An 11,734-nucleotide genomic window follows, 5' to 3' on the forward strand; every position below is an offset into this window, starting at 1 on the left:
CACTGCACTGAGGAAAGATGCCACAAAAAGGCTCTCCAGCAGATCAATAATCATTACACAACACCGATAATGAGGACAGGTTATGCTTTATTCATAACAAGCCACAGAAGAATTCACTTCAGTGGCCGCCAATTTGCCTGGATCAGAAAACCAGTGAAGTTAATGATTTAGGCAAGTCATTCCAGCTAATAATTTGTTTATTATTACAGCTGACCAAGCTAAAACAGGACGACTTATTTTGGATATAAGCATACGGGTAAGATGGTTGAGGAAGGTTTTCATAAACAGGAAGATGAAAGTCTCGAGGCACATTGTGGTGAGCAGCTAACACTTAAGGTTTGTTGTTGCTGTTTGGACTATTTAAGACAAGCCAGAGCTTTACAATCATGACTTATTGAAAATGTCCTGTATACTCTGCAGTTTTGTGTGGATTCTGGTGGATTTCAAAAAATATGGAAGGATAGTCTGGTCCTAAATGTAACAATCAGACCCTGATTGTAAAAAAAAAATCTAGGCAAATTCATAAGATCTGAATGAGTATTTGTCCAACAGCCAATACTGGTTGCCACCTCGTTTGAAAGAAAGTGAAGACACCCCCCCCCCCCAGCTCTTTAAAAGTTCACCGCCATGACATAAACAACCCTCTTACGTATGCCAACTTCACGCCACCAATAGAAGTAACATCATCTTCTTAAGTTTCCAGGGACCATTCACATGGTGGGCAAATGTGACAACCATTAGAGCGTGGAAATACAAAGATCAGCCTTTGCTCCTGTATCACAAATCACTGCAAAGAGTCAGAAGCAATTTCATAACTTAACCCAAGCTTGACTGTAAAAACAGAGGAGAAAGCAGGGCACTTAAAGCTTTCTGAGCACCATCAAAATATTTTAGTTAGGCTTATAATAGCAGGTATTTAATTTATGAAACTGAAATTAAATTGAAACTGTTATTTGAGTCTTTTATTCATTTTGTCTCTATACAGCTGCTTGAATATTGTTTAAAAAAATTTATTTTCTCTTTCAAAGTAACATATGGAAAGTTAAAACATCACACCAGCTTTAATATTCATCTCCAGTCTTAATTGTGCATCTAAAGCTTTCTTGAGGATCCTTTGGGTTTACAGGACCACGTGCTCCAGCTGCACCAGCTCATCAGTCACCATCAGCTTAGGCAGCAGCACCATCCAATTTAAGACCAGCCAGCGACTCGGACGCAGTTTCTTGTTCGCCCTCTTCATCTTCTTCCTCCTCCTCTTCCTCCTCGTCCTCCTCATACTCGTCTTCCTCGTAGTAATCGTCTTCTCCGTAGTCGTCTTGTTGGTCTCCACCTCCGGACGCTGCGTTCTTCCAGTAGGCATCGTACCCGGACGCACCGTCGTAGTAACCGTCGTCATCGTCGGCACCGGCCTGTCGACCAAACTTCAAGGTGCGCGCTGTGAACAATGCACAGGTGTCAACGTTAGCTCTGGTGTCATTACGAATGGAGGTGAAGCGACAAAGAAAAGGTCCTGTAAGATACAGTCTGCGTAATTCTCTGCAAGCTATGTTTATTCTAAGCCTTCAGGTTGTAATTTAACTGATTATATATCACTTTGTTCCTCTTGTCAATATATGACTATGACCATGCTGTGATCCTTCCACATTTTTTTGCCTCTGTCCCATGTCGGAAGTGAAATGTTAATATTGCTAAAGCTCTTTGTGAGGAGCTACAAATATCAGATTCACTGAGCATTTTTTTCAAAATACATCTCACTCTGCTAATAGCAAGTCCTCAGAGATAGAAATCAAATCCTGGCAGTACATTTGAGAGAACAGCAATGTGGCCAACACGTGTTTGGCACCGCTTCCAAGGTCAAAGTTTAATTGCATAACATCAGACTCTGCTTTTACAGCAATAAGCATTGGAGAAAAACCCAAATATTCATGAACAATTCTCTAGAAAATACAATTAGCTGCACTGTGTACATGACTTCTGGTGAAAAAGAAGAATTTATTTTTCCCCTCATGGTTTTGTTTCATTTTCAAAACACAGTCTGCGGGGAAGTAGCAGCTGTGGCAACTTCCCCGAAACAGGAGCTTTACAGGAAGAAAAACAACTAAACAACTTCCAGTCGTTTAAAGGTCTGCGTAACACTCACTTGACATGCTTAGATCTTTGGTCTCCTGTGTCTCGTGACCACATTTGGGACACGGAGGACCTTTTCCTTTCTCCTGTTTGAAGACTTTACTCTTAGTGTGATCATCACAGTAACAAGCCTGCAAGACACAGTTCAACTTTCAGTCAGTTATGGCATGGAAACGCTGGTGCATGAACATGATATTGATGCATAGTTCTCGCTCAACTTCAAAACTAAAGAAAGCAAAGCAGTAACAGTTCAGGCTTGTTTAGACAAGAGGAGTAAGCTCATTCATCCACATCCATTCATCCATAAAAACTCGATCGTATTCCCTTCCTCCAGTCTCAAATTCAGAGATCCTCACTCACTGTAACCAATATATGGCAGCTGTCTTTTGCCTCTTTTTGATACAGACTGTACTCTTAAAAAAAGATTGAATTGGAAATATAAATAAATAACCCCTGCCCCAAAAAGCAGAGTTCCTATTTCAAATGCTTTCTGATCAGATTGCAACTGTGGCACAATGCCACGTAAACAGCACTTGTGTAAATGTTGTGAGCCACTCCATACGTTTTTATTTTGTTCCTGATGAAGCCTGATAAACCTGAATGTCTGCTGTAGTCATTCCTACATTCTAATATCCTCAATAAACATGGCTTCTCTGTGCAGAAATGCATGCGAAAGTTCAGCTGGCGTAAATTCGTCAAAATTACCATCTTATCATAGTATAATCAGTCTTGTTGTTTGTTGTCTATATGGAGTTGGGGCAGAGTCTCATGCTCAGGAAATGCGGTTTGGTTGCTAAGAGACCAGCAGAACATATACGCTCAATTAATAAACAGCTCCAGCTAAAACTTTGCTTTGAGGGAGGATCAGCATTATTTACAGTGTTGAGAAGACATCCCTTTCAGCTAGCATGATGAGCAGGAGTGATTACAGCAGGCTAATGTAATGTGTAATATTTGGTGTGCAAATGGGCACGTGAGGGTAGCTTTAATTTAAAGCTTTAAAACAGACCTGAGAAAATGCACGTCAATGATTTACTCAATTGGCACTGGCTGTCTATGCAGTGCATCTTTTAGTGCAATTCTTTATCCTGTAATTTTCCAGTACAAATAAACAAACATTACTCTATATATACACATTTAAGGATAAGCACACTCATTTGTTGTGCATTAAGAGGTGATTTATTGCAAAAGTATGCTTTGGCTACACATATTGTCATGAGCTGCCTGGCAAATTCCTTCACTTGTGCACTTCAGTAAAAGTATGCACTGTGACTATCTGGCCTAGCAACGGCTCTTATAGGTCATTGATAGGACCAACTTATTTTTAACCTCTGTAAGATTAGCTGACAACTGTTAAACTTAGCACAAGGAACAACTAAAGGCAGTATGATCTCCGGCTGCTATTTTCAGCAGGTCCATTGTTGCCAGCCTGTAGCGCTTTCTTGCCATTTTATTCGTTCTTTGATGTTTAGTTTCAGTTACGTGTCTGTTGCACACAAGGAATATTTCCAGATAAAGGCAGAAAAACCAAAAGCAAAACCACATGAAAACAATGATGTGAATTTGTAGCCGTCTTATCAGATTTGTTTCGTTCTTCTTTTGTTGTTACAAACAGTTTTGTAATGCAAGTTGATAACGTGGGTTTATTTTTACAAACATGCTTGTGATCCCTTTGCATTGTATTTTCACAGATAGTTTCCTCACCTTACATCGCAGACAGGAGTGTTGTCCGAGTTTATTACAGGAAACACCTAAAATAATACAACGATATTATGAAAACACATTCGTAACATCACTACTGCACATGTACCCTCTGGATATTATCTGCTCATATGGAAATGATACGCTTTAAACACTCCATTGAAAAAGCCCATTGAATGACAGTGTGACTTACATTTGAATGTTTCTGCTTGAAGAACCTGGCAGCTTGCCTGGTGCTCAAACTGATCATCCTCACATAAGAAGTTCTGACAGAAGGAACAGCGGAAGATTCGCCCTCCTATTTAAGAAGTTAAACCAGTCAGTGGCTCTACTTAGGTAAGCAGGTGAAACAATCAAACAGGGGTGGTCTCACCATGATCCCAGACACTGCGCTCACACTCGATGCAGTCGGCATCAGTCAAAGGACATGAACAGGCGTGAGTGCTCAGACATTTCCGACCATGGCACACCCAAGCTTCACAGAAGTCGCACACTGCCCCCTTGTGATTGAGTAGGAGAATAACAAGGACCAAAATCAGAAATTGTACTTTCTTTTTTTATGTTTAAATAACCTGCTGATGAGTTTACTGGCATGTAGCAAAAACAGACACTGATTACTGAACACCAGCTGGACCCTTGACACACCTTATCATATGCTACTTAGCTTAATTATTCATTTTGATTGCACTTGCACAACACTGCACCGCGAGCATAAAGAGTGTCAGAGTGATACTGAATGGTAAATGGTAAATGGACTGATTCTTACATAGCGCTTTTCTAGTCTCCCGGAGTACTCAAAGCTATTCAACATACATTCACCCAATCACACCCACTCTAAACTCAAGTGCAACTAATAAACATTCACACACATTTACACGCCGATGAACGCATCGGAGGGCAATTTGGGGTTAGTATCTTGCCCAAGGATATTTGGCATGCAGACTGGAGGAGCCAGGAATCGAACCACCAACCTTCCAATCAGTAGCTAATCTGCTCTACCACATGAATAATAGCTAGCCCCAGATTAATGCAGAGAGAATCTACAAGCTGCTGCTTCTTGGTTGTAGACGACCTCTGTTGGTGTGCCTAAGGCCTTGTTTATTCTCCTAGCCTGCAGTCTGGAGTGCTGTTGCTATCAGTGACAACATCTAGATGAGCGGCTGATTGTTGTGGAATCTGCTGGCAACATGGATCTCTTGGTTTGTTTGTTATTCGGCATCGAATGGCCTTACATATCAAGGGAGGGTCCTGCTGCATTTACAGTCTCTGAAAGCTGACATTATCATTGTGTAAAAGGACTCCTCCCATGCTATTTGATTATAAACCTAATATACCGGTGGGATTTTAAAGTACTTCTTTTTTTTTTTTGCTGCTATCATTATACGAGAATGTAGATCCAAGTCCCAGCCCCGTGCAAAATATTCTCACAGCAGCAGAATTTAAAAATAGAGCAGGTCTTGACCTTGTGCACTAGAAGTTTTCTCCCTAAAATGGACTCGATAAAGCTCTGCACTGGCACAGCTGAAACAGACAGGCCACAAATGAACCTGCTGACTGGATTTGTTAGAGTTTTAAGAAATCAAACTAGGACCTTGACTAGAAATTCCAAATATCAATACATACAGTGCTGTGAAAAAAGAATTCGTCCCCTTCCCAATTTATTTTTTATTTGTATATTTGTCACACTCAGTTTGAGATCCTTAGGCAAATATTAATATAAGACAAAGATAACCCAAGGAAATACATACTACAGTTTTTAAATTATGATTTCGTTCGTTAAGGCAAAAAAAAGTTATCCAAACCTACCTGGCCCTGTGTGGAAAAAATAATGTTTGCAAAATAAGTCTTTTTTAAGGTCATACCAAACCATCTCCATATAAGCCCAGACATTGACTAGTCCACTCAAAGAAAACCTTCATTTTATTTTTTTCAAATCATTCACAGGTGGACTTGCTGGTATGTTTTCTGATCACTGTCCTGCTGCACAACCTGGGTGTGATTAAGTTTCCATACTTTCCACATGCAGCCGTGTAGACTCAAATAGCCATTTCCCCTTAATAAATTAAATCATCATTTCATCATCTTGTACTTACTCAGATTATCTTTGTATTACCCAAAAAATTTGATCTAAAAAATGTAAATGTAGCAAAGGTTTATTTCCACAGCACTGTACGTACGATCTACCTCAAAAACGCTTCTAAATTCTGGAAACAAATAAAGTCACTATCATATTCCAGTCCCATTTCCACCCTGTCTAAACATATTTTAAATAACTCAGTTGAAATAAAGGATAAAGCAGACATGTTGAGCATCTTTATGGACATTTTATATCAGCTACTTATGTTTTTAATGCAAATCTAGAATAGTCTTGATGCTTTACATTGAACTGTCTTTCCCATTTTGTATCGTCTTTGTGCCTGAACCTATTTCCTCTATGGCAATCTTAAAATGTTTAAAAGCCATTGAGCCAAAAAAATTCATCTGGACCTGAGAACCTCACAAACAATTTTTAATCAGATTCTTCAGATTAACATCATCCCTGAAAATCTAGAAAGCTGCCTATACTTTATTATTTTAAAAACATGGGATCCCCTCAACAAATATTGCCCTAAACCTAAATTTCTACTTGCGCCAAAATTCTAGAATTTTAAATAAACTCAACAGTACTGTAACAGCAACTATGTTGGTAACAAATTCTATTATTATTGCCTTGGACTGAAAGCTGCCATGTTTGTTGATCTGATTCTGATGACCATGAGCTGCTGTTAGAAAGACTCAGTGACATCAGTTAGAATGATAAGACTACAGGCTAGTTCAGGAATGCCCTTTCAGATAGGACACAGTGTGTTTATACAGATGAATATAAGTCAGGTTTCTATGAAGCTTTTAAATGGAGTCACGCAGAGGTCAACTTTGGACCTTGTTTTTTCTTCCTTTTTATTATTAATATAGAGAAGAATATATATAGAGAATATAGAGAAGACCTAAACCGCGCATTTATGCAGATGATACCATAATTTACTCACAAGGCTCTACTCTGAGTCACACTGTTGACAGCAGCTGCAGGCACTCTTTAGAGTACCCAACTAGAGTACCCAGCATTCTCTTCTTTTGCAGCTCATTCATGAAATACCTTTCAGAGAACACTAAAGCTGAATCCTTTTGTTTCCCTGGGAAAGTACAGATGGTGCCACTGCATGAACTGGACCTTGTATTTGAATTGAATTTACCACTGACAAAATTAACTGACTTGTTTTATTTTATTTTGATGTTTGATGTAACTTTGTCATGGTGCATCTTCTTGGCCAGGTGGCCCTTGAAAAATAGATATTTATCTCAAAGACTAAATAAATAAAAATATTATTTCTCCCAACAAAACCTACCAGAACAATGTTCCATTAAATAATGTCAACCTAATATCATTTTTACAGTCATAAATTACATTGCTGAATGAAAATAAATCAAACAGATATAGAATAGAAAACTTAAATATACAATAAACTTACCACCATGCCCATTCCAGTGCTGTGGATCCCTGGATGTTTGACAACACAATCCGATGACTTCATACATTTCATTTTACCTAAAAACAGGAAGAAAACTTTACAGATGAATAAAACGAACACAAATAATTTCAGTGTAATGGTAAATAGTGTAATACATGAACAGAATCCCCTTCACAACATTTAGCCAAGTTACGATCACTCTCAAGGAGCTAGGTTTGCCAAAGCTACTGTCTTCAACCAAGAAATATCTTTATTAAAGTAAATACAGAAGCTTTCACTAAGCCTGAGTTAAACCTTCTGATAACGCTAAAAAAACCCACGCTAATAACAGAATAAACTTTCTGGGACTTCCTTATATTGATGATTAAGCATGCTTCAAGACAGGCTGAATAAAAATGAACTTGTACCAGAATAATAATAAAGGAGAAGAGCATAGAGAGAAGAAAACAAAACAAAACCACAGAGTTCATGAGCCAAACTTTTTGAACTGTGTGGTTTTCATCATCTATCTAACAAAATAATGGAGTGTAATGGTAGAAGCATGTAAGGTTATGTGAAAAAAAACCAACTAAACCTTCTTTCAATTCTACTGTTTTACATATCAGCACATTAAAAAAAATCATCTAGTCCTTAGCATGACACGACATGCAGAAACGTGTGGAAAAACTAATGACATCCCCCCTAGTATTTAACAGTGTAAGTAGCAGCCAGGTACTGCTAATCAAATGAACTTGATTTATTGATAATCAGCAACTGTCAGCACCTCTATAATAACAGAAGCTTTGGCAGGTTGCTGATCTGGAGCATTCAGGTACGTTAACACTATGTCATAATCTTTCCAAAAGTGGAGATTCCAACAAATTCACTCACAGATCAGTCTGTGCAGTGCTCCGTGAAACTACAAAAAAACCCGAGAGCAACATCCAAGATTCTACAGGCATGTAAAATCCTCTGTACACCAAAGTATTCTACCGTCAAAGGTGAGGACATCGAAAGCTTGAGCCAACCACAGCAAATGTACAACAGAATGGCTTTTTTTTTTTTCAAAGCATTACGATGATTGAATGGCCCAATCACAGTCCAGTCAAGCTAGAAAATGATTACTTTGTTACTGCTGCTGAATCTGGTTCTACAAGTGAATGAATCCAGGGGTGTGAATAATGTTTCCACACAATGCTTCTGAATTTGGACTTACTTTTTGTTAAGTAATTAATGACCTGGTACAATGTGTTGCTTATTTAGGTTATATTAACCTTTTTAAGACCTTGCAGGGACCTTGCTATCACTGAGCTGGCTGGATTGGCACATTTTTGAATGGGCTTGGATGTGAAGGCCACAAATGAGCAGGAAGTGTTAGCTTTAAAATGAATATCATTCCAACATTACTCAAATAACACGTGCAGTGTACTCACCACACTGCGCGCAGACAGGCAGCTTCTGCACCGAGTTACAGAAATAACAGAAAGCCCTGTTCTTCTGTTTTCTAGCATGTGGCATCAGAAACGTTTAAAAAAATGTTAATTATCTCAGAATTATGGAGAATCTGCAGTTGCACATTGGTCATATAAGTGAATAAAATCACTTACCTCTGACATTTGTCACATTCCTGCAAAAATGTAACAGTATAAAAGATTAGATACATATTAAGGCATTGCTGTTGTTTTAATTGGGCATCTATCAGCTACCGCAGCTACACACCATGTTGGAGTTGCAGGGGTGTTTGGCCACGTCAACATGTTCTCTGTTGGCTCGTATTTGCTTCTCTCGCTCTTTCCGATTTTCAGCCTTTTTTCGGGCACCGGTTTTCTTTTTGGGCATCTCTGGTTCTCCGCGGAGCTTGACACTGACTCCGTCACCTGCAAACACGGACAAACGGGGTGAACCACGCCGGGAGAAAACTGGGCGACTTCTTCTGCGTGAAATTCAGCTAAGAACGAGCAACTCTTAGCTGATTTCTAATCTCAGTGCTTTTCCAATAAGATGCACAGGGACTACAGCCAGCGACACGGGTGGTGAATTACGACAACAAGCACTACAACTATAAAAAGTTTCTGACATTTCTGTTCATGTTGGCTAGCAGCTCCCGTGTCTGCTGACTGAGCTGGTGTCTCATAAGCAAATTACATTTAAAATAAACTATAACACCACTCAACACATGTGTACATGACTTTTAGACTGTAAAGGAACCTCCTAAGTGTTCTAAATGTTACACGCCAGCGTAATTAAAAAGAAAATATATTCTTTTTTGTATTTTTCTTTACCGAAATGATCAGTTCTGAGAACACAGCTAGGTCCGTCCTGAAAATGTGTACGCCGGAACACTCGCCTAAAAAACATTCGTTCCACATATGCTGGTTTTTGGTTATGGTGGCTTAGCGTCACCTCTTTTCATTTAGTGATTGAAGTTAAATAATTTACTTTTTTATAGGGCAGTGGTAATGCATAAATATACAATATGGCCTACTTTAAATAACACAATAAACATTTGCAATAATAATGATATAGTCTATATGATATATAATAGAGTATATATTACAATAAAATCTAAATTTAACTAGTAAAAGATCATTTCTTTTTCGAATGTGTTTGGCTCCAGTTTTTCTTATAATGCTACTCCATGTGCTAACGCTAATGGGAGCTCTACAATTGCAGCACATTTCCTGTACCACACTTGAAAATAGCCCATACGTTGTATAAATGACACTGAAACAATCCTGAGACAAGATGTAAACCTAGCTGCTGAAAAAGCAGCTAGGAAAAAGTCCAAAATATAAAATAGAATTCTCCAAAATGCCTTTTTTTTAAATTAAAACTTTTTTAAATCAAATTGTGCTTCATATATAACCATTAAAATTACCTTTAAATCCACTTTTTGATGTTTTGATTTTGTTGACACGTCTTTTGTAATTGTGAAGCCATTTAGTTAATATCAACATAGTAATTATGCACTGCAACAAATGTGCAACCTTGTTATTGAAACCTATGTAGCTTAGAACAACAATGAGATGATATGTCAAAGAAGAAGTGAGATGATTGGATCATGTTTTAACACCATGTGCAGACCAAAAGTTAGTCGTCTTTGACATATTTTGTATTTTCTTTCTGTCTTTTCTGACTAGATTTGGTGTGTCACTCTAACCAACGCATCCCTGTTGCCCATATCATGGACTGGTAGATTTTGAGCATTAAAGCATTTTCTGCTGCAAGTCTCACTCTCCCAATCACACCCACACATTCATACATTGCTTTTATCTATACCTAAGCACTTTTATCAGCCAAACCCCAACGAATACATCAGGGGCTGCCCCATATTACCAAAAAAACAAAACAACCCACCCCCCACCCCCCAAAGCTTCCTTCCTTTCTTTATATAACTACATGTATCCTTGACTTTCACAGTATATTACATTCAACAACTGCACCTTTTTCAGACAAAACACTTTTAACACATATTAGCAGTGATTTGCAACCATGTTACCATACATGTAAAACAAATAATACAAACATGTTTTGAAAAAACATACAAACATACAAAATATTTTGTCCTGGGATTTTCTTTGTCAAATTTACATCATAATCCACAAATAAATGTAATTTATCACTGTAATTACTCTAATTAATGACGTGTTACTCTAATTCTAACCCTGTTACCAGGTCATTTTAAATAAAACATTCATAAGTATTTTTATTAGCTCACAAAGATTTGATCTATTTCATTTATAATAGTTTGAATTATCTGTTTGAGCAAGGATTGGAAAATAAATATTAAAAAGTTTGGCAATAATTAATTAAATTGACACATTAACATAACTCCCCTCAAGGCACTTCATACTGTAAGTTAAAAGATCCTACAATAATACAGAAAACCCCCAACAATCGAACTTTTGAGCAAGCATTTGGTGACAGTGGGGAGAGAAAACTCCCTTTTAACAGGAAGAAACCTCAGGCAGAACGAGGCTGGGGGATCTGTTTGGGTGTGAGGTGAGAGAAAATGGACAAAAGAAAGGCTGTGGAAAAGAGCCCACAGTGCAATATTAGATATTTAAGATCTACTTTTTTATTAGGTTCCCAAGCATTGGTAAATGGGCTGTCTCAAGCATAGCACAAATAAAGCATTACAAAAATCTATGAGATTTTTTTGATGGATTTTATTTTTGTTGTTTTTCTTAAATATATAAAAGAAAATATAACCTAAAAGCTCGATTGTTTTTATTTATTTATGCATTTATTTATGCTGCTATCTTTAAAGCCTAAATTGCTCTCCAATGGAAGGATGACCCTATAATATCCTGCCGTGATTTCTAACAGTTGTAGATTCATCACATGACGTCGTGGTCGGTCAGCGGCATCTTGTCCACGCCCAGGGCACGTGCTGATGAGCAACGAGCCAGTCCTGGGCG

The 11,734-nt window shown here is 38.1% G+C and overlaps 1 protein-coding gene across 1 annotated transcript; it reads right to left on the minus strand.

Annotated features, from left to right (window-relative positions):
- Positions 1–67: 67 nt before the first annotated feature.
- On the minus strand, positions 68–9,645 carry noazfp (nucleolar atypical zinc finger). Its single transcript, XM_006787041.3, has 10 exons — positions 9,596–9,645; positions 9,033–9,190; positions 8,921–8,940; positions 8,747–8,817; positions 7,335–7,411; positions 4,202–4,328; positions 4,022–4,126; positions 3,832–3,878; positions 2,141–2,258; positions 68–1,435 (listed from the first exon to the last, which is right to left on the minus strand). The coding sequence occupies exons 2-10, from the start codon at positions 9,150–9,152 to the stop codon at positions 1,170–1,172; spliced, it is 951 nt and encodes a 316-aa protein (XP_006787104.2). The 5' UTR covers positions 9,153–9,190; positions 9,596–9,645; the 3' UTR covers positions 68–1,169.
- Positions 9,646–11,734: the final 2,089 nt, after the last annotated feature.

The sequence above is a fragment of the Neolamprologus brichardi genome, chromosome 6 (genome assembly GCF_056152115.1).
Source record: "Neolamprologus brichardi isolate AB-2024 chromosome 6, ASM5615211v1, whole genome shotgun sequence".
Classification (NCBI taxonomy): Eukaryota; Metazoa; Chordata; class Actinopteri; order Cichliformes; family Cichlidae; genus Neolamprologus; species Neolamprologus brichardi.